The 26661-nt window shown below is 44.8% G+C and overlaps 1 protein-coding gene across 1 annotated transcript in view; it reads right to left on the bottom strand.

Moving 5' to 3' along the window:
- Nucleotides 1-18408, bottom strand: part of LOC144691173 (tumor necrosis factor receptor superfamily member 9-like) — a 28336-nt gene extending 9928 nt beyond the window's left edge. The window contains exons 1-3 of the mRNA XM_078559239.1: nucleotides 18326-18408; nucleotides 13361-13471; nucleotides 9160-9303 (exon numbers count right to left, since the gene is read on the bottom strand). Coding sequence (XP_078415365.1) covers nucleotides 9160-9303; nucleotides 13361-13471; nucleotides 18326-18398 — 328 coding nt within the window. The 5' untranslated portion in view covers nucleotides 18399-18408. The remainder of the gene's footprint in view (nucleotides 1-9159; nucleotides 9304-13360; nucleotides 13472-18325) is intronic.
- Nucleotides 18409-26661: the final 8253 nt, after the last annotated feature.

Here is a 26661-nt window from a genome sequence, read left to right as displayed (position 1 = left end):
CATTGGGAAAATCTGCAACAAGTGCGGAAAGAGCAACTATTTTGTAATGAAAAGCCATGGAAAAGAATGACCTGCGCTCAGACAAACAGCTAGAACAATAGAGAAAGAATCAAAGACAAGAGAACACTTCACCATCAATTACCTCAGTCCATTGGTTTGGGTGATTTTCAGAGTGAATTACACTTAAGCTTGCAAAGGTGGATATGAAGGTGGATATTCCACCTTGCAAAGGCAGACTGAAGTCTACCATTGTAGTTTCTGTCGGTAACAGCCTCCTGTCAGAGGACAAATACAAATCCTGCTCCAACATTGTGGTAATAGGTGTAATCCTGATTGTAAACTCAGTGATAGCACAACTATCCTGGGCATTTACATCATTATGTACAGCGACAAGGATGACCTTAATAGTGCACCATCTACTGGAGTAACAATATACAAAATCGATACCAACAAGTCATTAACCAAGGGCGGTTTAATACTGAATCATCCTCAATTATTCAGTACAGTAATGTGGGTGGGACAAATTGATAGAGGTTTCCAAATCAGGCCCAACAAGGCAGTAGATTCAGTCTCACATTGTGATCTGATTGTGGCCTCAACTCTATTTTCCTGTCTACCCCCTATACTCCTATAGATTCTTGATTGACAAGGGAGTCAGTCTCACTCAGCCTTAAAAATATTCATTGACCCTGCCTCCACTGCTCCCCGGAGAATCGAGTTCCACAGACCAAAGATCCTCGGAGAGAAAAAATTTCTTCTCATCTCTGTCTTAAATGGGAGACCCCTTATTTTTAAACTGTGTCCACTTGTTCGCATCTCTCCCACAAGAGGAAACACCCTCTCAGCATTCACCCTGTCAATGCCTCCCAGGATCTTATATGTTTCAATAAGATCACATCTCAATCTTCTAAACTCCAATGGATACTGGCCCAGCTCTTTCCTTGTAAGATAACCCCTTCATCCAAGTGATCAGCTGAGTGAACCTTCTCTGAACTGCTATTATGTCCTTGGTCAAGTAAGGAGATCAAAACTGTACACAGCACTCCAGATGCCCTATACAACTGAGAAAAAATTCCCTATCTTTATATTTCATTCCCCTTGCAATAAACAACAATATCCCATTTGCCTTCCTGTACACTTGCTGTACCTGCATACTAACTTATTGTGATTCATGTATTAAGAATCCCAGATCCCCCTAAACCACAGAGTTTTGCAATCTCTCCCCATTTAAATAGCATGCTGCTTTCCTATTCTTCCTGCCAAAGTGTATGAGTTCACATTTTCCCACATTATATTCCACCTGCCAATTGTTTGCCCATTCGCTTAACCTATCCATGTCCCTTCGCAGCCTCTTTTTTTGTCCTCCTCACAATTTACTTCCCTCATCGATCTTTGTGGCATCAGCAAATTTAGCTACTATACCCATCAGTCCCTTCATTCAAGTCATTTAAATAACTGAGGCCCCAGCACTGATTCCTGTGACATGTCCTTTCAATTCTTAATGGATGGGACATTTAACAATCCTGGGGACCCAGAAGAGGAATACATATCCTTTGTCAAAGGTGATGTAGAGAGATGGGAGTCATGTGAGATGAACCTCTAGCTGGGAGAACCAGTTACACTGCCTTGCTGTACTGCAAGCCTCAGTCTGCCATCTCTCCATCTATCTAACAGCATCACAGAAAAGGGGCTTTGTCCAGGTTTGAATGCCTGGCCCCATCTAAGCTGTTTTGACTGGAACTTCTGTACCATCACCGAGAAGACAAATTAATCTCTGCATGCCTATCTTATCTTGGAAATCAACTCCACTGGAAAAGTGAATTATCCAGCATCAGTTCAGCCTGCTGACCTCTGTGAAGGAATACACCACTGAACTTTGATTTGAGACTCTGGACTCATGTGAAACAATAATTCTTTCCTCCGTGGTCTTTGCCCCGTAAATCTTTCTTTTCTCTATCCCTCCTCTACTGTATGAGTGAAAAGGAGGCAATGTTGCTACCCTCCTCCTGCATTTGAATAAACTAACCTTCTGAGTTCATCCTATCATGCGTTTGCTGTGGGGTTATTAATAGAAACTGGATCACACCAAAGCTGATGGGTTGGGAGATACGTCACTGCTTATAAAGTAGGGAGCAAATCAAAAACACCTTCCTGTTTACAGATGGATGGTGAGAGGAGAAATCAGGGCTGTTTAATTTAACCCCCCTCCTGTCTGTAACACAGCCATCGATTGATGCTCATGTACTACCTGCAAGCAAGACTCCTGAGATTTTTCTGAAACGCAGATTCCCAGAGGCCCTTTGAATTGCCTACTGTCTCCAAAAAAAAGTAACAAAACCTACAAGATCAGAAACTCCTGCTGGTCAGACACCATCGCAGGTCACAGATCTCAAAGGCAGTGTCAGCCCCTATATCGGTTAAAGAACTATTTGTTTCTGAAATAGATCGTATATCTTTTCCCTTGAGGGCAATGTGTGTGTGCCATCAGAGTCTTTGTCATGTGACTCATCAGCTGATTAGTCAGGTGATTGCTTTGTTGTTTTTCTCCCTCTTTGTGTAGTCAGTAAAACAGGAGGCCAGTGGAGCTCCTAAAACTACTGTAAATTAACTTATTTTATACGTTTGGTAAAGCATTACTACTCTTTCTAACAAATGAAGAAGACTTGCAAAAATTAATCAATATAGTTGTAAAGGAAAGTGGTGGTTCTGGGCTTACGCTCAACTGCAAGAAAATTAGATGATGTGATGCCAAAAAAAATAGACCATTCCAGTAACATCGAAGTAACTGGAAGCAACTTAGAACTGGTCAATCAACTCAACTCTCCAGGGAGCAGCGGTATCAGTGAAGTGAAAAACAGGACTGAAATCCGATGAAGGATTGGACAAGCCTGAAATGCTTTTACAGAATTAAGCAACATTCTAGAAAAGGTCAGCTCGAGTCTTGAAACAAGAATCCGTGTACAAAAATGTTAGGTCTGGTCAGTAAGTAATATGGATGTGAAGTCTGGATTATTAGGAAAAAGGAAGAAAAGAAAATCAACAGCTTCAAAACATGTTGCTTAAGAAGGATCCTAAGGATAAGCTGGGCAGAAAAAGGAACTAATGAAGAAGTACTGAATAAGACTGGAAGAACAACAGATCTCTTGAATGGTATATAAAGAAGACAAATGGAATTCTTTGGACATGTTATCCATGCAGAAGGGTTGGACTACTTAATCACCACCAGAAGGATTAACATAAAAAGAGCAAGAGGCCAACAAAAAGGAAGCAACTGGACAACATTAAAGGCTGGCTTAACCAGAACTCCAACAACAAGGTCATCCACTGTTGCTATGATGGGAAAGTTTGGAAGGCCGTGATTGCCTCCGCCACTTGGCATGGCACTTAGATGACAATGGCGCCTCTTCCTAACAACTCACCACTTTGTCCACATTTTAAAAAGGTATCGAAACAGACCAAAACCAAACTGAACCAAACCAAAAGCAGGCTGATAATCCCCCGAAATGGACTCACTGGCTCATATACTGCCCTAAGTCGTACTGAGCCAGTGGTCCAGCTTCATTTCCCAGTGGGATCTCACCTTCTCACCTAGAACAACTGTAGAGACTATAATTGACCTCAGCAACAGTGGGTTAGGGGGGCGGGGACAATAAGTCAGAGCTTTAAAAACTGTCACGTGTGCATATGTGTGTGTGTGTCTGTGTGTGCATGTGTGTGTCTGTGTGTGTGTGTATGTGTGTGTGTCTGTGTCTGTGTGTGCATGTGTGTGTGTGTGTGTGTGTGTCCGTGTGTGTGTGTGTGTATCTCTGTGTTTGTGCCTGTGCCTGTGTGTGTGTGTGTGTGTGTCAGGGTGGATTTACAATGAACTACACCGTGCTGTGGCACCGGACCCCCAATGACAGGAGGACCCCAAAATGCAGGTTACATTATAAACCTGAGAGCTTTGTAGGATAATACAGCCTAATGACTGCTGCTTTTGTAGTTTGAATGTAGATTTAAGATTAGTATGAGATAATATAAAACAGGCTTGTCGAACCCAGCCCGTGGCCAAACCCACAAATGTGGTCCCCCTGAGTTAAGTGCAGTGGAAGATTCTTAAAGAAAGTCCTCCTCCAATCACTGTGTCGGCCCCGACGGGGTGGTCCTGGGGTGGGGCGGTCCTGGGGTGGGGGGGGTGTGAAAATGAAGCTGAGCACAGGGCCCCACTAACTGTAAATTCGCTGCAGGGGCATGTGGATATTGGGATCAGGACAGAATTAGGCTCAGCTGCGAACACTATCACATCATTTTATCCAGGGATCCTCACATGAAAGGTCTTGAAGCAATAAAATGGATATTGAGCAGCAAAGGTAAAAATTGGAAGGATGGAGAGGAATCACAGCCAAAGAAGAGACAGGGAAGGTGGGAGAGAGTCAGGGTAGTTTCGGAGAGTTGAATTTCAGCTTCCAATGGGAAACGAGAGAGTCAGGTCCACAGCCAATGACCAAACAATACTCAGATTATATCAGACTGTACTGATTGGGCAATATTCAGATTATATATAGAATCGGTTTGGGTGGAGGTGAGGAATAGCAGGGGAAATAAGTCATTAGTGGGAGTATTCTACAGGTCCCCTAGCAGTAGCCACAATGTAGGACAAAGTATTCAAGGGAAAATATTGTGTGCTTGTGATAAAGGGACAGCAATAATCATGGGTGATTTAATCTACACACAAACTGGAAAAATCAGATTGGCAGTAGTAGCCTGTATGAGGAGTTCTTAGAATGCTTTCGAGATAGTTTCTTAGAGCAACATGTTCTGGAACCAACGAGAAAGCACATTATATTAGTCTTGATATTATATAATGTGACAGGATTAATTAGTGACCTCAGAGTAAAGGCACCCCCAGGTAGCACTGACCACAATATGATTGAATTTTTTGCATTCAGTTTGAAAGGGAGAAGAGTTGATCTAAGACTAGTATCTTAAAAACCTAAATAAGGGCAACTATGTGGTGATGAAAGCTGAGCTAGCTGAAGTGAGCTGGGAAACTAGGCTAGAGGATAGATCAGTAGGGAAACAGTGGCAGACATTTAAGAGAATATTCAGAATAAGTACATTCCTACCATAAAGAAAATTTCTAAGGGGAGGAACCGCCATCCATGGTTAACGAAAGAAGTTAAGGAAAGCATCAAACTTAAGGAAAAAGCATACAACTCTGCAAAGATGAGTGGCAGGACAGATGACTGGACAGAATATAAAGAACAGCAGAGAATGACCAAAAGGTTAATCAGGAGAAAGAAATTAGAGTATAAGAGGAAGCTAGCTAGGAATGTAAAAATGGATAGCAAGAGTTTCCACAGGTTTTTAAAAAGGAAAAGAGTAAAGTGAGTGTTGGTCCTCTAGAGAGTGACAGTGAGGAGTTAATAATAGATAATAAGGAAATGGCGGAAGAAATGAACAAATATTTTGCTTCTGTGTTCACAAGAGGATACAAAAAACATTCCAATAATAGCTGCAAATCAGGAGGCGAACGGGAGAAAGGAACTTGGTGAAATTGAAATCACTAGGGAACCAGTACTGAGCAAATTGATGGAGCTGCAGGCTGGCAAGTCTCTGGGTCCAGACGGACTACATCCTGGGGTCTTAAGCGATGACTAACGAGTTGATGTGCTAGTGTTACTTTTCCAAAATTCACTAGATTCTGGAAAGATTCCATCAGATTGGAAAGTAGGAAAAAGAACCCCACTATTCAAGAAGGGAGGGAGGCAGAAAACTTGAAACTGTAGGCCTGTTAGCTTGACGTCTGTCAAGGGGAAGTTATTAGAATTGATCATTAAGGAGGTTATAACTGGGCACTTAGAAAAGCTCAAGACAATAGGGAAGAGTCAGCATGGTTTTGTGAGAGGAAAAAACATGTTTAACCAATTTATTGGAGTTTTTTGAAGGAGTAACATGCGCAGTGGATAAAGGGGATCCCATAGACTTACTGTGTTTGGATTTCCAAAAGGCATTTGATAAGGTGCCATATCAAAAATTATTACGGAAAATAAAAGTGCATTGTGTAGGGGGTAACATATTAGCATGGATAGAAGATTGGCTGACTGGCAGAAAGCAGAGAGTATGCATAAATGGGTCTTTTTCTGATTGGCAGGATGTGACGAATGGAGTCCTATAAGGTTCTGTACTGGGGCCTCATATTTTTGCAATTTACATCAATGACTTAGATGAGGGGAGTGAAGACATGGTAGTTAAATTTGCAGATGACACAAAGATAGGTAGGAAAGTATGTTGTGAAGAGGACATGAGGAGGTTGAAGCTGGATATAGATAGATTGAGTGAGTGGGCAAAGTTCTGGCAGGAAGAACAAAAAAGCAGAGTATTACTTAAATGGAGAACAGCTGCATAATTCTGAGGTGCAGAGGGATCTAGGTGTTCTAGTACATAAGTCACAAAAGGTTAGTATGCAGGTACAGCAAGTAATTAAGAAGGTTAATGAAATGCTATCCTTTATTACAAGAGGGAATGAACATAAAAGTAAGGATAACAAAAACAGAATTACCTGGAAAAACTCAGCAGGTCTGGCAGCATCGGCGGAGAAGAAATCAGTTAACGTTTCGAGCCTTCATGGCCCTTCGGCAGAACTGAAGCATAGTTAGAAGAAGGGAGAAATATAAATTGGTTTAAGGTGGGGTTGGGGGGGGTGGTGGTGGGTGGGGGAGAGAGAGACATTGAGGGTGTGGTGATTGTGGAGATGAGCAGATAATCAAAAGATGTCACAGACAAAAGGGTCAAAGAGGTGTTTTGTCTGAGAAAAGTGCTAATTAAGAATGGAGGACAGGATATTCAAAGTACAGCTCTAGTGGGGCTGGGGTGGAAAGGCTAACAAGGTTTTAGTTTTAGATTTAAAAATAATGGAAATAGGTGGGGAAAGAAGAATCTATATAAATTATTGAAAAAAAAAGCGGGGGGGGCGGGGAGAAATGGGGTGGGGATGGGGGGAGGGGGAATTTAAGATCTAAAGTTGTTGAATTCAATATTCAGCCCGGAAGGCTGTAAAGTGCCTAGTCGGAAGATGAGGTGCTGTTCCTCCAGTTTGCACCTCATCTTCCGACTAGGCACTTTACAGCCTTCTGGGCTGAATATTGAATTCAACAACTTTAGATCTTAAACTCCCCCTCCCCCCATCCCCACCCCGTTTCTTTTCCCCCGCCCCCCCTGCTTTTTTTTTCAATAATTTATATAGATTCTTCTTTCCCCACCTATTTCCATTATTTTTAAATCTAAAACTAAAACCTTGTTAGCCTTTCCACCCCACCCCACTAGAGCTGTACTTTGAATATCCTGTCCTCCATTCTTAATTAGCACTTTTCTCAGACAAAACACCTCTTTGACCCTTTTGTCTGTGACATCTTTTGATTATCTGCTCATCTCCACAATCACCACACCCTCAATGTCTCTCTCTCTCGCGCCCCCCCACCCCCCCCCACTCCACCTTAAACCAATTTATATTTCTCCCTTCTACTAACTATGCTTCAGTTCTGCCGAAGGGCCATGAAGGCTCGAAACGTCAACTCTTTTCTTCTCCGCTGATGCTGCCAGACCTGCTGAGTTTTTCCAGGTAATTCTGTTTTTGTTTTGGATTTCCAGCATCCGTAGTAGCTTTTAGCTTTTTGTTTTTATAAAAGTAAGGATGTTCTGCTTCAGTTATACAGAGCATTGGTGAGACCGCACCTCGAATACAGTGTGCAGTTTTGGTCTCCTTGTTTAAGGAAGGATGTAAATGCATTGGGAGTCAGTTCAGAGGAAGTTGACTAGACTGATACCTGGAATGCTTTATGAGGAATGGTTGGACAGACTTGTTTCCACTGGAGTTTAGAAGAGTGAGGGGTGATTTGATTAAAGTATACAAGATCCTGAACGGCCTTAACAAGGTGGATGTTGAAAGAATGTTTCCTCTTGTGGGTGAGTCCAGAACTAGTGGGCACTGTTTTAAAATTATGGGTTGCCCTTTCAGGACAGAGATGAGGAGAAGTTTTTTCTCGGAGGTTGTGTGACTTTGGAATTCTCTGCCTCAGGAGGTGGTGGAGGCGGGGTCATTGAATATTTTTAAGGCAGGAGTAGATAGATTCTTGTTAGGCAAGGGAATCAAAGATTATTGGGGTTAGATGGGAATGTGGAAATCTAAACACAAGAAGATCAGCCATGATCTTACTGAATGGCACAGCAGGTTCAAGGAGTTGAATGGTCTACTCCTGTCCCTATTACTTATGTTCTTATCAGACTGTAGTCACTGGGCAATGCTCAGGTTATATCAGACTGTACTGATTGGGCAATGCTCAGATTAAATCAGACTGTACTGATTGGGCAATGCTCAGATTATATCAGACTGTACTGACTGGGCAATGCTCAGATTATATCAGACTGTACTGACTGGGCAATGCTCAGATTATATCAGACTGCACTGACTGGGCAATGCTCAGATTATATCAGACTGCACTGACTGGGCAATGCTCAGATTATATCAGACTGTAGTCACTGGGCAATGCTCAGGTTATATCAGACTGTACTGATTGGGCAATGCTCAGATTAAATCAGACTGTACTGATTGGGCAATGCTCAGATTATATCAGACTGTACTGACTGGGCAATGCTCAGGTTATATCAGACTGTACTGACTGGGCAATACTCATATTATATCAGACTGTACTGACTGGGCAATACTCAGATTATATCAGACTGGACTGACTGGGCAATGCTCAGATTATATCAGACTGTACTGACTGGGCAATGCTCAGGTTATATCAGACTGTACTGACTGGGCAATACTCAGATTATATCAGACTGTACTGACTGGGCAATGCTCAGATTATATCAGACTGTACTGACTGGGCAATGCTCAGGTTATATCAGACTGTACTGACTGGGCAATACTCAGATTATATCAGACTGTACTGACTGGGCAATACTCAGATTATATCAGACTGTACTGACTGGGCAATGCTCAGATTATATCAGACTGTACTGACTGGGCAATGCTCAGGTTATATCAGACTGTACTGACTGGGCAATACTCAGATTATATCGGGCTGCACTGATTATATTCTGACAATTTGCCGGCAATTCTTAAAAAAGAATAAAATAAACATTTGAAAAACTGGTCTCTTCATGATTGCTTACCCTTCTTCTGCATTTCCTGTCCTTTTTTGCACACTTTGTGGGCTTCACAGGATGTGCATTTCGTGTTCGTACACTTGAAACCCTCGACACAACTGCACTTGATGTTGGAGGTTGCTGTGCAGGGCGCCAGAATCAAAAACTTACCTTTCAAAACAGAAAAGCAAATGTCACTGAGAGTGTGAGAGGAATGGCACTGGGAATAGAGAAACGGAAACATGAATAGAGAGTGAGGAAAATAGAAAGGGAGAGAGAAAAAACATGGGCAAAGAGAGAGCAACAGAGAAAGGGAGAGAGAAACAGGAGGCGAAAGCAATAGAGTAACAATGGCAGGGTGAGTGGCATAGAGAGCGAGGGAGAGAGAGAAACAGGAAGTGGAGTAAAACAAAGACACAGAAAGACAGTAAGAGAGAGATATCGACACTTAACTCACTAAAGCCCAGGAATGGGTCAGTCTTTTGTCAGACCTTAGCTTTTTAAAAAATGTTCATTTACAGAATTTATTGCCCATCCCTAGTTGCCCTTGAGAAAGTGGTGGTGAGCTGCCTTCTTGAACCGCTACAGCCCATGTGGTGTAGGTACACCCACAGTGCTGTTAGGGAGGGAGTTCCAGGATTTTGACCCAGTGACAGTGAAGGAACTCAAGAAGTTTGACACCATCCAGGACTAAGCAGTCCACTTGATTGGCACCACATCCACACATTCACTCCCTCCGCTACCGACGCACAGTAGCAGCAGTGTGTACCATCTACAAGATGCACTGCAGGAACTCATCAAGGCTCCTTTGACAGCACCTTCCAAACCCACAACCACTGCCACCCAGAAGGACAAGGGCAGCAGATAGATGGGAACACCAGCATCTAGAAGTTCCCCTCCAAGTCACTCACCATCCTGACTTGGAAATATATCGCCGTTCCTTCACTGTCACTGTGTCAAAATCCTGGAACTCCCCCCCTAACAGCAGTGTGGGTGTTCCTACACCACAGGGACTGCAGCAGTTCAAGAAGGCAGCTCACCACCACCTTTTCAAGGGCAATTAAGGATGGGCAATAAATGCTGGCCTAGCCAGCGACGCCCACATCCTGTAAATGAATAAAGAAAAAATATTTCCAAGTCAGAATGGTGAGTGGCTTGGAGGGGAACTTCCAGGTGGTGGTGTTCCCATGTGTCTGCTGCCCTTGTCCTTCTAGGTGGTAGCAGTAGTGGGTTTGGAAGGTGCTGTCTAAGGACCCTTGGGGAATTTCTGTAGTGCATCTTGTAGATGGTACACACTGCTACCACTGTTCATCGGTGGTGGAGGGAGTGAATGTTTGTGGATGTGGTGCCATTTAAGTGGGCTGCTTTGTCCTGTATGGTATCAAGCTTTTTGAGTGTTGTTGGAGCTGCACTCATTCAGGCAAGTGGAGAGTATTCCATCACATTCCTGACTTGTGCCTTGTAGGTGGTGGACAGGCTTTGGGGAGTCAGGAGGCGAGTTACTCGCCATAGAATTCCCAGCCCCTGACCTGCTCTTGTAGCTACAGTATTTATGTGGCTAGTTCAGTTCAGTTTCTGGTCAATGGTAACCCCAGGAGAGTTATCCCCCTGATTCCCATTAACTCCAGTTTTGCTAGGGCTCCTTGATGCCACACCCGGTCAAATGCAGCCTTGTTGTCAAGGGCAGTCACTCTCACCTCAACTCAGGAGTTCAGCTTTTTTGTCCATGTTTGAACTAAGGCTGTAATGAGGTCAGGAGCTGAGTGATCCTGGTGGACCCAAACTGAGCATCAGTGAGCAGGTTATTGCTGAGCAAGTGCCACTTGATAGCACTGTTGATGACCCCTTCCATCACTTTACTGATGATCGAGAGTAGACTGATGGGGAAGTAATTGGCCAGGTTGGATTTGTCCTGCTTTTTGTGTAGAGGATATACCTGGGCAATTTTCCACATAGCCGGGTAGATGCCAGTCTTGTATCTGTACTGGAACAGTTTGGCTAGGGGCACGGCAAGTTCTGGAGCACAAGTCTTCAGTACTATTGCCAGAATATTGTCAGGGCCCATCGCCTTTGTAGTATCCAGTGTCTCCAGCCGTTTCTTGATATCATGTGGAGTGAATTGAATTAGTTGAAGATTGGCACCTGTGATGCTGGAGACCTCCGGAGGAGGCTGATTTATCATCCACTTGGCACTTCAGCCTTATCTTTTGCACTGATGTGCTGGGCTCCCCCATCATTGAGGATGGGGATATTTGTGGAGCTCCCTCCTCCAGTGAGTTGTTTAATTGTCCACCTCCATTCATGACTGGTTGTGGCAGGACTGCAGAGCTTAGATCTGACCCTTTGGTTGTGGGATTGCTTAGCTCTGACTATCAGTTAATGCTTATGCTGTTTGGTAAGTAAATAGTCCTGTGTTATAGCTTCACCAGGTTGACACTTCATTTTTAGGTATGCCTGGTGCTGCTCCTGGCATTACTTCCTGCACTCTGCACTTTACCAGGGTTGATCCCCTGTCTTGATGGTAATGGTAGAGTGAGGGATATGCTGGGCCATGAGGTTACAGATTGTGTCCGAGTACAATTCTGATGCTGCTGACGGCCCACAGCGCCTCATGGATGCCCAGTCTTGAGTTGCTAGATTTGTTCGAAATCTATCCTATTTGGTAGTGCCGCACAACACGATGGAGGGTATTCTCAATGTGAGGGCAGGACTTCATCTCCATAAGGACTGTGCAGTGATCACTCCTACCAATACTGTCATGGACAGATGCTTCTGTGACAGGCAGGTTGGTGAGGATGAGGTCAAGTATTTTTTTCCCTCTTGTTGGTTCCCTCACCACCTTCCGCAGACCCAGTCTAGCAGCTCTGTCCTTTAGGACTCAGTCAGTAGTGGTGCTACTGAGCAACTCTTGGTGATGGACATTGAAGTCCCCCACCTAGGGTACATTCTGCATCCTTGCCACCCTCAGTGCTTCCTCCAAGTGGTGTTCAACGTGGAGGAGCACTGATTCATCAGCTGAGCGAGGGCAGTACGTGGTAATCAGCAGGAGGTTTCCTTGCCCATGTTTGACCTGATGGGGCTAGGGTTGATGTTGAGGACTCCCAATGCAACTCCCTCCTGATTATAAATCACTGTGCCACCAACTCTGCTGGCGGAACAAGACATACCAAGGGATGGTGATGGTGGTGTCTGGGACATGATCTGTAAGGATGGGGAGGGAGTGGCATTGTGGTATTCTCACTGGACTAGTACAGACAGGGTAATGCTCTGGGGACCTGGGTTCAAATGATGAAATTTGAACCAATAAAAATCTGGAATTAAAGGCCTAATGATGGCCATGAAACCATTGTCGATTGTTGTAAAAACCCATCTGGGTTTTAGGGAAGGAAATCTACCATCTTTACCATGGTCTGGTCCAGATGTGACTGCAGATCCACAGCAATGTGGTTGACTCTTAAATGCCCTCTGAAGAAGGGCAGATAGGGGTGGGCAATAAATGCTGGCCTAGCCAGTGATGCCTACATCCCATGAATAAAGAAAAGGTATGACTATGTCAGGCTGTTGCTTGACTAGTCTGTGAGACAGCTCTCCCAAGTCTGGCACTAGGCCCCAGATGTTAGTGAGGAGGGCTTTTCAGAGTGAATGGGGAAATTCAGGTTTTTGAGTAGTCTGTCCAGTTTCATTCCTTTTTATTGACTTTTTAGCGGTTTGATCCAACTGAGTGGTTTGTTAGGCCATTTAAGAGTCAACCACATTGCTGTGGGTCTGGAGCCAGATGTAGGCTAGACCAGGTAAGGATGGCAGATTTCCTTCCCTAAAGGGCATTAGGGAACCAGATGAGTTTTTATGACAACCGACAATGGTTTCATCATCATCATTAGACTTTTAATTCCAGATTTTTTATTGGATTCATTACCCTGGATCTCTGGATTACTAGTCCAGTGACAATACCACGACACCACCACCTTCCCATAGCGGTTGATGAATGAAGTAAGTGGACTGAGTCCTGAGGCCCTTGGAAACCCCATCACTTTACACAGGAGATCTGACTTTTCTTGGGGAGGCGGGAGGAGGGAATGGTCTGTCTGGCTTTGCGAAGCTCACAGAGCAACCTAAACCTCTGGGTGTAGTCCTGTCTGAAATACACTCGCTGTCCCCTCATAAGAATGAGAATCTATTATGAATGCACGCAAGACAGCACCAGGTACCATTTGTAGAGGGCACCTACCTCCGTAACATAGCTGACACCTTTTGCAGGAATGACTTCTGTTCGGACTCTCTGTATACGATCCTGTTGGGCAGGTTGTGCACTGTTCATTTTGAGAATTCAGAAACGAGCCTGTGAACAATACCATTACTCATCAATAGTGTGTAACCAGTGCAATTTTCCCCCGTTCCTCCCCCCAGCATTTGTCATGTAGTCTAATTTGAGCAGTTGTCACCCTTCAGTGCCTCACCCTCAGAATGTGTCAGTGATTGTGAAAGGGCATCAGTCAAGATTTGCAGCGCGATGTGAAAAGAGCAGGAGACTGCGACTAATTGGATAGCTCTTTCAGAGAACCAGAACAGGAATGCTAGGCCAAAAGGCCCCCATCTACACTGTACCATGTTATAAGTTCAATCCTGTCCTTGCCTGATGACCCCACAGTTACTCTGAGCAACAGTCACTGGGTAATGACTCGGACAGTTTAATACAAACGAGAATTGTGTTCTGAGGCACAATTGCCCTTCTATGTCTGGGAATTGAAGTTGAATTCCCCTCCAACAGGGACTAACGGGAAAGAAAACATCCAATATTCCCAACTCACCGTCAACAATCAAACTTCCACTGAGCTGAGTCACTCAGAATCAGTGAAGTTAAACTTAACTCAAGCCACTCGATTCACCTCCCTCCCTCTCCCTCTCCCTCCTTCCCTCCTGCCCTCTTTCTCTTCCTCCCTCACTTCATCTCTCCCCACTTCTCTTGGAGTAAGTCCAATCGCTGGGGAGGTAAATATTTCTTCACCCATAAAATACTCCAGTGAGATTTCCCAGAGGCTCCTTTACTCAATTGGCTGGGGGAGGGGAGACTTGTGCACAAAATGCAGGCTGACTCTCCGGTGTGGTGCTAAGGGAGTAAAAACAGAAAATGCTGGAAAAGCTCAGGTCTGACAGCATCTGTGGAGAGAAACAGAGTTAACATTCCGAGGCCATATGACCCTTCTGTTTTTATTTCAGATTTTCAGCATCACAGTATTTTGCTTTTATCTTAGTACTGAGGGAGGGCTGCACTGTCAGAGATGCTATCTTTCGGAGGAGACCCAGTCTTCTCAGGTGAATGTAAATGATTCCTCTGGCACTATTTCAAAGAACAGCAAGGGTGGTATACTTGGTGATCTAGTCAATATTTATCCCTCAATCAACATCATTACAAGAGACTATCTGGTCACTATCACAATGCTGTTTTGTGGGAGCTTGCTGTGCACAAAATGTCTGCCACCATTACAACATTGACTACATTTGAAAAAGTATTCAACTGGCTGTCAAGAGCCTTGAAACTCCCTGAGGCTGTGAAAGACTCTATACAAACGCATATTCATTCTTCCCTTGACTTTAACACTCTGATCCCTCAATCAGACATCAACCAACTTGAAATTCTTACTAAACTTTTTGAAAGCCACACAATGATTCTTGATGCATTTAAGTCTTCTTGTCACATCTGAATCAGAGTGTTATTTATAAACCTGAAAATTCCCCGTTAGTAATTGAATCGGTAATTACCGATTCAGCTAGCTGCCTGTTACTCTGGGTGATGATTCACCTTCTCACCTTCCCTCTGTAGCCAGCAGAGTCTTGACATCAAACAGGGTGCAGGTCTACCTCTTTACAACTGCCCCTCAGCCCTGCACCCTATCCCTCCCTCAGCCCCTCACCCCTCAGACTTTCATCCCCCCCCTCCCTCCCTCCCTCCCACAAAGGCACTGGGCTGCTTAACTTTTGGTTCTTGATTTCAATGTGATCATATTCCAAGCTGAGCCTCCCAGATCAGGGTGGTTCCACGTTCAATTCCAGAGTTAACCGATCCCCAGGGACATTACAACTGACCCACGTCGTCCCCAGGCTTAACATGGGAGAGAGTGCCAGTGAAACCCGTACCCTAACCCTGTACATTTATGGGTTTCAGTTGGAGAATATCTTCTAGCCCAGGACACTGAGGCTAATGGCAGCACTGGCTGAGATCAGCTACCTCAACACAGGCCAGAGATTGTACCTGGCAACTTCCTGGAATTGGGTGCCTGGGCCAGTGACTGGATAATCATATATTAAATCATGTGGGGTTGGGGGCGGGGGGGTGGTGTTGGGTCTGGGTACTTCTCTATGTACCTGTGGGAGAGTCTGGTGTATTACATTCACTGCTTGCCAAAACTGCTCAGCATTATCCTTTCATTCTTAGGCTCCTGGGGGAGATGTATTCTCACAATCACTGCTAAACAAACAGATAGTACCACTCAAACAGTTGGCACACACTGTCACCAAGTGAACTTGGGGGAATACCAGACTGCCAATGTGGAGCCACAGATAGGTGCCCTCTGCTGGTCAGGTATAGAGTAGCAATAGAGGGAGCCAAGTTGATGACTGCAGGAAGGGACAGTGATGAGGGGGTGGGGACAGTGATGAGGGAGAGGGGATAACAAGTTCCTCAGGCCTCCCAAAAAATCTTTAATAACCCAGTAGTGGATTTCCCTGCTGGATGATTGTCTGGAGAAATTTTGGGGAGTTTCTGGGGCAGTTTCATTTCTTAGAAGAGCCAAGAAACAGGACCTCAAGAAATAGTTCCAGATCCTTCCCCACCGAATGCTCATTGGCCAAGTGGTACTGAGCCACACAGACCATAAAGATCTCCGGTTCAGGGTATGCAGAGTTAGCTGACAGCAGACAGGGGAGATCATAGAGTGGGCAGGGAGATGGGGGCGGGGGATTGTAGAAGGGGGATGGCAATTAAACCCCAGGAATTCTGAGAGGAGGGGGGGGGGGTGCAAAAATCAACCACGATACCCATGTCTTATTGGTTGGTGTCTTCTGCAAAAATGTGGCTGTGGGCATCAGGTGAAGGATAGAATGGAAATGTGATGCCCTACATAGTGGAATAGCCCACCCACACACACTTTCTAGATGCTTCCATGGAGAAAGGCCAACTGGATCAAGTGCTGGGTGGAAAGGGGTGATGATTGTTAATGAGGTGGCAGAGATCACAGGAAGGGGAGAGGGAGGGAGAATGGGAGGGGAGAAAGAGAATGGGAGGTGGAGGTAGATGAAGAGAGAAGTGGGAAGCATGGAGAGGCTAGGGGAAAGGGGAGAAAGAGAGAGGAGGGAAGGGTGGAAGAGGGAAGAGGGGGAAGAGTGGGAGGAGAGGGGGAAGAGGGGAAGGGCATGGGGAAGCGGGGGAGAATAGGGAGGGGAAGAGAGGCTGGGGGAAGAAGGGAGGGCATGGGCAAGAGGGGAAGAGCATGGGGAAGAGGGGAAGGGCATGGGGAAGAGGGGAAGGGCATGGGGAAGTGGGGAAGGGCATGGGGAAGAGCATGGGGAAGAAGGGAAGGGCATGGGGAAGAAGGGAAGGGCATGGGGAAGAGGGGAAGGGAGTAAAGCGGGTGAGGAGGTTGGAGGGAGAAGTAAAGGCTAAGGGGAGAGGGAGGAGGTACAGGGAACTGCGAAGGAGGTAAAGGGGAAATGGAAGGGGGTAAAGGGGACAGGGGTACAGTCCTTGCAGTGATGGGCAGCCCTGTACACACGGATTCACGGGGACCTGCGAAGTTATCACGCGGTGATTTGTAAATCATCACTAAGGTGCAAACTCATCCTCTCATATTTCACAAGAGCAAAAATTCCAGTCAAATTGGGCAAAACGCGTCATCTGCTCTCTCCCCCCGGGGGTCTCACAGGCTGAGAGCAGCGGCCGGGTTCAATGGCTCAGGGAAAACACGGCGCAAAGTTCGAGATTGGGGTGAAAAAAGGAGAAGTTATTAGAAAAGGAAAGGAACTGCGGCTATTCCCCCAGAGTGTGCACCGCACTCACACAGAGAGCAGCAGGGTGGCGCTTACACACTGGCCAATTCCCTTCATTCCAGTCTCAATATTCGGCTTTTTAAAATGATCTCGGATAGTTTAAATTTCCTGTCTCGGGAACCTCGCAAATGTTAAAGAGACAGCGTTTCTAACCACCCGGTAAACAGTGTGTGGCTATTTCAGCTGGACAGCTTTACATTGACCGACATTATATTATATCCCTCCTGACATCATACATCAGCTGATTTCAAAATCTCGATAGTATATGTGTTGGAATGAAGAGGAAGACTGAGATAGTGAGATAGAAAGAGAGACTGAGAAAGATTGAGAGAGAGAGAATGCAACAGTGAAGGAGGGAGAGAAAGAGACTGAGAAAAATCGAGAGAGGGAATGCAACAGTGAAGGAGGGAGAGAAAGAGACTGAGAAATATTGAGAGAGAGGGAATGCAACAGTGAGGGAGGGAGAGAAAGAGACTGAGAAAAATCGAGAGAGGGAATGCAACAGTGAAGGAGGGAGAGAAAGAGACTGAGAAAGATTGAGAGAGAGGGAATGCAATAGTGAAGGAGGGAGAGAAAGAGACTGAGAAAGATTGAGAGAGGGAATGCAACAGTGAAGGAGGGAGAGAAAGAGACAGAAAGATTGAGAGAGGGAATGCAGCAGTGAAGGAGGGAGAGAAAGAGACTGAGAAAGATTGAGAGAGAGGGAATGCAATAGTGAAGGAGGGAGACTGAGAGAGAAAGAGAGACTGAGAAAGATTGAGAGAGAGGGAATGCAATAGTGAAGGAGGGAGAGAAAGAGACTGAGAAAGATTGAGAGAGGGAATGCAATAGTGAAGGAGGGAGAGAAAGAGACTGAGAAAAATCGAGAGAGGGAATGCAACAGTGAGGGAGGGAGACTGAGAGAAAGAGAGAGTGAGAATGAATGGAGCAGTGAAGAGAAGGGAACAGATGGAGTACTGTACACTTCTAGTTAAACAATCTAAATCTACAAATAAATCAGCATTTAAAGTTTCTGGTCCCATTTTCACTCAGTGCCGTTTTGCAGGAGCGGATCATTGAGCCGATATCCCCGGGTTAGAGCCACAATCGGCGAATAGTAAACAGCTTGGTCAGTTATAGTGAGGCTGGGTACCCGCAGCCGCGCTCCTACCTGCAGAACAGTCGCTCCCCAAGGTCACCTTTGCCGAGAGGACCAGCAGAGCCAGCAGGGGTGCAGCTTCCATCCTCGCTCTACACAGCCACACAGGAGAGTGAGACCGGCTGTCTCCCTCTGTGTTTAGCTTGTGCCTAAGTCCGTGGTTTGGCTGACGTACTTGGGGAATACCCAGGGTGTAAGAGCCCCGGGGGTGGACATTAAGCCTGACCCCCAGCCCACAGCGATCACACCCCCAGTCCCTCCCCCCCGCTTCACTGAGACTGGTTCTTCCCCAGCCCTCTGAGTGTGTAACTGAGAAGCAGAGTTCGCCCCAGGGCTCTGTGTGGCTCGCTGCTCTCCTACTCCCCGACTCTCTGGATTAAAACCCGGTAACGGAATTTCCCTCTAACTTTACTCTGATCATTCTGGTAATTCTCAGTGATGTAAGGGCCGGAGTCATTTAACAGTGAGGCTCCGGGACTGGTCCTCCAGAATACTCTCAATGTGTAATAGGCACAGGAAGAGGCCATTCTCTCTCAGGACCATGGCTCAGGGGGGACAGCACTGGTCCTAAACCAGAAGGTCGCGGGGTTCAAGTCCAAAGACTTGAGCACAAAATCCAGGCGGACATTCCGAGTGCTGCACTGTCCGAGGTGCTGTCTTTCTGAAGAGGTGTTTAAACTCAAGCCCTGTCCGCTCTCCCAGGTGGATTTGAAAAGCAGGGCAGTCCCCACTGGTGTTTCAATGTTCGCCCCCACCCCCCAACCGGCAGCACTACAACAGATGATCTGCTCCCCATCACATGGCTGTTTGTGGGATCTTGCTGTGTGCAATCGGCTGCTGCATTTCCAGCATCAGTGGCTACACAATAACATATTTATATTGCAACTTTAACACACTGAAACATCCCAAGATGTGTCACAAGGAGCATTATAAAACAAAATTAGACACCGAGCCACATAAGGCAATATTAGAGAGCCTGGCCAAAGCTTAGTCAAAGAGGGAGGCTTAGGGAGAGAACTCCAAAGCTTACTACAATAGTGATTCATTGTAAAGTACTTTGGGATGCTGTGAAAGGTGCTATATCAATGCAAGTCTTTCTTCTTCAGCCCCTAAAGCTGTTCTGTTCTGCCAATTTATTAATGGAGATTGATCTGTGTCAGTAACTCTATTTATCTGCCTTTACCCCATACCCTTTGACATCCTTTCCCCAACCAAAATCAATTGAACTCAATCCTGAAAACTTCAGTTCACCCCCAACATCCACCCAGGATAAAGTCTTTCCTGATTTCATGCTGGAATTCCCTGGCTTTTATTTTAAGGTTATACCCCCCTCCCCTCCCCCAATTCAGGATTCTGGAGGGAACAATTTTCGGTTTTCAACCTACCAAACCTCCTTTTTATCATTTTGAATGCTTTGATTATATATTTTTAAAATTTATTCATTCACAGGCTGTGGGCTTCGCTGGCTGGGCCAGCATTTATTGCCCATCCCTAGTTGCCTTGAGAAGGTGGTGGTGAGCTGCCTTATTGAACCGCTGCAGTCCATGTGGTGTAGGTACATCCACAGTGCTGTTAGGAAAGGGGGTTCCAGGATTTTGACCCAGCGACAGTGGAGGAATGGTGATTTATTTCCAAGTCAGGATGGTGAGCGGCTTGGAGGGGAACTTCCAGGTGGTGGTGTTCCCATCTATCTACTGCCCTTGTCCTTCTAGGTGGTAGCGGTCATGGGTTTGAAAGCTGCTGTCTAAGGAGCCTTGGTGAGTTTCTGCCGGGCATCTTGTAGATGATATACACTGCTGCCACTGTGTGGAGGAACTGAATGTTTGTGGATGTGGTGCCGATCAAGCAGGCTGCTTTGTCCTGGATGGTCAAGTGTTGTAGGAGCTGCCCTCGCCCAGGCAAGTGGGGAGTATTCCTCTTGTGCCCTGTAGATGGTGGACAGACTTTGGGGAGTCAGGAGGTGAGTTACTCATCGCAGGATTCCTAGCCTCTGACCTGCTCTTGTAGCCACAGTATTTATATGGCTAGTCGAGTTCAGTTTCTGGACAATGGTAACCCCCAGGGTGTTGATAGTGGGAGATTCAGTGATGGTAATGCCATTGAATTATTGAGGGGAGGTGGTTGGACTCTCTCTTGCTGAAGATGGTCATTGCCTGGTACTTGTGTGGCGCGAATGTTACTTGTCACCTATCAGACTAAGCCTGAATATTGTCCAGGTCTCGCTACATTTGGATATGGACTGCTTCAGTCTATTGCTTGTATATTTAATATACAAACATATGCAGCATAAATTCAGTTAACAGCAAGAGTGTACATACTCAAACATCTGTTTTGCACTTTTCTATACTGTCTCTTTCCTAAAATCAATGTTCATAACCATAAAAAATTATCATTTAAAGCTACCGATATGAAAAACTGCATTGACATTAAGTTGTACCCATCCGGGACACCACTTTTTTGTAAGTAATGACATTTATGGATGGTCCCTAAACTCCTGCATCTTGACTGCGGTTCCTCATGTTATTAAATCTACTTAATTGCGGTTTCTTTGGTAGTCAAACTCCTTGATTGTAATCTCCATACAATCTTGTCGTATTGTGGTCTCAGTGCATAACGTCAAATTCGCTCTCCTCTCTCGTTCGGGATTAACCAGACTTCCGATTTAAAAGTGCCTGATTCGAGACCCATCCCCCGCCACACACGCCCAGAAACCTCCAGCCATGACCCGGTCCGAAAAGTTTGAGGACATTCGGCACAATCCTCTGACTCAGCAACACTTCAAATCAACGCGGTCGGAGTCGCATTTCCTATAAACGCTGTGTCAATCTCAGACCTCGTGAATAAACACTGTAGATACACTCACTAAATGCTGTTACAATTGCATTTCGGTGCTGGGAGGTCAAGTGTTCAGCCGTGAGTCAGCCGGTTAAGTGAGTGATCTGTAGGGTGCTGTCTAGGAATATCCCTGATCTGTGACAGTGACAGTGGAGATTTTCAAATCGTCATCAGTTTTCCTGGAGCGAAAAGCCAGCCAAGAATCCCACTCCTGATCACTATTCCATGAATTCACCTCCACACCCCTTCCTGGCAAATGCATGTACGTGGATGTCAAGTGGGGACAGGATTGGGCTCATCAACAAAGCCCCTTCACAGCGGGCACCACACACACACACACCTCCTTCCACTCTGATTACCTCTTCCCTTATCTCTGTTTCCCTTTATTCTCTTCTCCCTCCTGTATGTAACTAGCTCCCCCTTAAATACATCAGCACTCGCTGCTTCAACATTCCTTGTGGTAAGGAATCGCAGAATTACAGAATTTTAACAGCACAGAAGGCTATTCGGCCATTGTGTCTGCACCAGCTCTCCAAATGAGCATCATGGCTTTAGTGCCATTGCCCTGCAATTTTCCCCATACCCCGGCACATTATTTCTATTCAAATAATCATCTATTTCCCTCTTGAATGCCTCGATTGAACCTGCCTCCACCACACTTCCAGGCACTGAATTCCAGATCCGAACCGCTCACTGTGTGAAAAAGTTTCTTCTCACGTCACATTTGCTTCTTTTACAAATCACTTTAAATCTGTGCCCTCTCTTTCTTGATGCTTTTACGAGCAGGAACAGCTTCTCCCTGTCTGCTCTGTCCAGCCCCCTCAAGATTTTGAACATCTCTATCAAATCTCCTCTCAGCCTCCTTCTCTCCATTGAGAATAGTCCCAACCTCTCCAATCTATCTGCGTACCTGAAGTTTCTCATCCCTGGAACCATTCTTGTAAACCTCTTCTGCAATCTCTTCAGTATGTTCACATCCTTCCTGTAATGTGGTGTCCAGAACTGTACACAATACTCCAGCTGAGGTCTAATGAGTGTCTAAATTCAGCATAACCTCCTTGCTCTTATACTCTATGCTCCTATTAATAAAGCCCAGGATACTATATACTTACTAACTGCTCTCTCCACCTGTCCTGCCACCTTCAATGATCTATGCACATATACACCCAAGTCTTTCTGCTCCTGCACCCCCTTCAAAATTTCACCCCTTATTTTATATTGTCTGTCCATGTTCTTCCTACCAAAATGCACCACCTCACACTTCTCCACATTGAACTTCATCTGCCACCTATCTGCCCACTCCACCAACTTGTCTATGTCCTTTTGAAGTTCCACACTGTACTCCTTGCAGTTTACAACACTCCCAAGCTTCATATCATCTGCAAACTTTGAAACTGTCCCCTGCGCACCAAGATCTAGATCATGAATATATATCAGGAAAAGCAAGGGTCTCAATACCGACCCCTGGGGTACTCCACCACAAACCTTCCCCCAGCCCGAAAAATATCCATTGATCATTACTCTCTGCTTCCTATTTTTCAACCAATTTTGTATCCACGTTGCCACTGTCCATTTTATTCCATGAGCAATAACTTTTCTCACAAGTCTGTTATGTAGGGCCCTGTATCAGATGCCTTTTGAAAGTCCATGTACACCACATCAACAGCATTACCCTCATTTACCTTTTCTGTTACCTCTTCAAAAAACTCCTGCAAGTTAGTTAAACACAATCTCCCTTTAGAAATCCATGCTGGCTCTTCCTTATCAACCCATATTTTTCCATGTGACTGCTAATTCTATCCTGAATCATTGTTTCTAGAATCTTGCCCACCACTGAAGTTAAACTGACTGGTCTGTAATTGCTGGGCTTATCCTTACAACCTTTTTTGAACAAGGGCGTAATGTTTGCAATTCTCCAGTCCTCTGGCACCTCCCCTGAGTCTAGGGAAGACTGAAAGATTATGGCCAGTGCCCCTGCAATTTCTACTCTCACTTCCTTCAATATCCTTGGATGCATTTCGTCCGGACCTTGTCAACTTTAAGTACTGACAGTCTATTCAACACTTCCTCCTTGTCAATTTTGAACCCTTCTAGTTACAGAGTTTCCTCGTCTATCACCATGGCCAGGGTAGCATTTACTTCCTTGGTAAAGACGGATGCAAAGTATTCATTTAATAACTCAGCCATGGCCCCTTCATCCACATGTAAATTCCCTTTTAGGTCCCTAACCAGCCCTACACTCCCTTTCCCACCCTTTTACTATTTACATGCCTGTAGAAGACTTTGGGATTCCCCATTATCTTGGCTGCCAGTCTTTTCTCATAAACCCTTTTCACTTCTCTAGTTTGTTTCTCTAACATAAAGGAGTTACTAATCTCTGAGTAAGGCTGTTTATGTTAGATTCTTTATTTCACCTATTGGTGAATATTGTTGGGACTGCTTTCTTGTCCCTACTACCAACCCCCCACCAACTCCTCTTCCCCCATCTTAAACCAGCTTATATTTCACCCCTCTCCTAACTTTACTCAGTTCTGCTGAAGGGTCATGTGGACTCGAAACGTCAGCTCTTTTCTTCTCCGCTGATGCTGCCAGACCTGCTGAGTTTTTCCAGGTAATTCTGTTTTTGTTTTGGATTTCCAGCATCCGCAGTAGTTTTTTGTTTTTATAAATGGATTCTTGACTAACAAGGAAGTCAAAGGTTATCGGGGGTAGGTGGGAAAGTGGATTTGGGCCACAATCAGATCAGCCACAATCTTATTGAATGGATAAGCAGGCTCAAGGGGCCGAATGGCCTCCTCCTGCTCCTAATTCATATGTTTGTATATATGTTCGTAACATGCTCACCACACCAGTGACTCTTGGGTTCCATTCGAACAATGACTCCCACCAGCTCACATGTCCAATTTGATCTAGTGCTATGTGAGTGACCTCAATTTCAGCCATGTGATGGTTAATACCCACAACAATCACTTGATTCAAACTCTGAACCTTGTGTTCCATTTCCACATCCCCTTCATCTAAATAACAACGCGATTAGGATCAAAGTAGGGTTGCTGCAAACAGTTTCAGGATGCCTTTTAAAGTATGTGGGCCTGTGTCACTAGAATTATAAGCTATCACACTCCACAATTAGAGGATACTGATTAGAACAATAAGGTGCAGCCTTATGTACAATGTACAATATGTACATTGGTACAATATCTTATCGTTAGTGACAACAAACCCGTGAAAAAGGCACAAATTATGTGCACACAACATCCCAAACTCTATATGTACAATTGCAGATTAGTTTAACTTTCCACACTTCAACACTGCATGAGCGTAATAGTTCCATACAGGATGCTTAAATACCATTATCCTGATGGATATTGTCACACACATACCTGTCATCAAACCTCCAGCAAAATCTCACATCGATTTCCATTTAATTTAGTAAACTCATGCTGACATCTAAGGATCCCAAATTAATATAAAACAATTCCATTAAAGTTCAGGTAAAATTTCAAAATAAAGTAGTAATTAAAAACAGAAGTAATTTGATAATAGAAAGCACCCACTGTGTGTGGAATCCACTTCTCTGCAACAAATTCAGACCTGTTTGTGTCAGAATGGAGTATAAAAACAGGGAAGTCTTGCTAAAACTGTACAAGGCACTAGTTAGACCACACCTAGAATACTGTGAACAGCTTTGGTTCCCTTATCTAAGGAAAGATATACTGGCATTGGAGGCAGTCCAGGGAAGGTTCACTAGGTTGATCCCAGGGATAGAGGGATTTTCTTATGAGGAGAGGTTGAGTAGGTCGGGCCTGTACTCATTGGAATTTAGAAGAATGAGAGGCGACTTTATTGAAACATAAGATTCATAGGGGGCTTGACAGGGTAGATGCTGAGAGGTTGTTTCCCCTTGTGGAAGAGTCTAGGACCAGAGGGCATAATCTTAGAGTAAGGGGTTACCCATTTAAAACAGAGATGAGGAGGAATTTCTTCCCACAGAGGGTAGTCAATCTGTGGAATTCTTTACCGCAGAGGCTGGGTTGTTAAGTATATTCAAGGCTGAGATAGACAGATTTTTAATCAGTAAGGGAATCAAGGGTTATGGGGAAAAGGCAGGAAAGTGGAGTTGAAGATTATCAGATCAGCCATGATCTCATTGAATGGTAGAGCAGACTCGATGGGCTAAATGGCCTACTTCTGCTCCTACGTCTGTGGTCTTATGGTCTTATAGCTTCTCACAGCCTCAAGTAAACTTAAGGCTTTAAACACTCTGTGAAATAATTCTGTATAACAATCTAACTACAAGATGTCTTCAGAAGCAGCAGAACTCCCTCCTTTATTTCTTTCATCTGATCACATATTCCAAGGCCACCAAGAGTCACCTGAAATTACTGACTCCTTGGAATTGATCAGGAATTCAAAGCTGCCAACTATTATTTATTTCGCCCTCTCTTATCCAGAAGTAAAGATTCTCATGTAATTTACAATAGCCAGAATTTCAATGTGGCCAAAATTAAAGTCAGCTGCTCACAATTTAACAGGAATTTAACGAAACAACCTCAGTAATTCCAATTTAATACAGGCTAACATTCAAAGCGAACGCAACTCAACTTCAAAAAGAAGGTGGATACGGATCCAGTGACACAGAAACATTTGCACAGCTTACAAAAAGTCTAAATTACTTCACCTTTTTCTTTCCTTTCTTCAGTTGCCTTTCTGAATGACTGAGGGGTGGGGGGGGGTGCACCGAATAAAGTCACACAATAGATTAGTTTTCACAGCAGAAGTAAAACGTCAACATTCCAACAGGAATTAAAGAGGGCGGGTTTTCCTAAGCTTGTGACTTTTGTATTACCTGCACCAGCTTCTTCAATTTAAAATGTAATCTACGACAGGGATGAATGATTATACTTCAACCAGATCTGTTTCGCTGTTCCTTGTTCCCCATTGAACAGAAGTGGAAAGTATTTAACTCGATGTGCAGCAAACAACAAGCACATTGAAATACATGGGGAGTGTGAACCTTCACACCCACAACTATCTTATATTTATGACCCCTTCTCCTGGACTCAACCACAAGTAAAAGCAGTTTCTCCACAATCCAACTTTTAAATTCCTTTATTGTTTTAAACACTATGATCAGGTCTCCACTTAGTCTTCTCTTTTCCAGGGAAAAGAGCCCAGTTTGATCAACCCTTCCACCATTTTTTCTAGTACCTCAGTCTCCTTTCTGTAATGATAATCTCACAATTACTAGTGAAGAACTCCCACATCCGCACTCCCTGTATATTATTCTCATCCAGGCATCAATGTCCCCCAGTAAAGATACGACTACCTCGATGTTAAAATGACGATGAGACAGGACAGGAAGTGAAGATGCCCTGCTTGTCTGGGCAGAGCACAAAGGGGCACCTGACAGCCGTGGAAATTGTAATCCAGTAAGAGTCAGCACCTTCAGGAGAGGAGGGGAGCTGAACCCCAGTGAGAGTCAACACCTTCAGGAGAGGAGGGGGAGCTGA

The sequence above is a fragment of the Cetorhinus maximus genome, chromosome 15, assembly GCF_964194155.1.
Source record: "Cetorhinus maximus chromosome 15, sCetMax3.hap1.1, whole genome shotgun sequence".
NCBI classification, from domain to species: domain Eukaryota; kingdom Metazoa; phylum Chordata; class Chondrichthyes; order Lamniformes; family Cetorhinidae; genus Cetorhinus; species Cetorhinus maximus.
The sequence above is the reverse complement of the archived record's forward strand: the minus strand, read 5'-3'. Positions and strand labels throughout refer to the sequence as shown.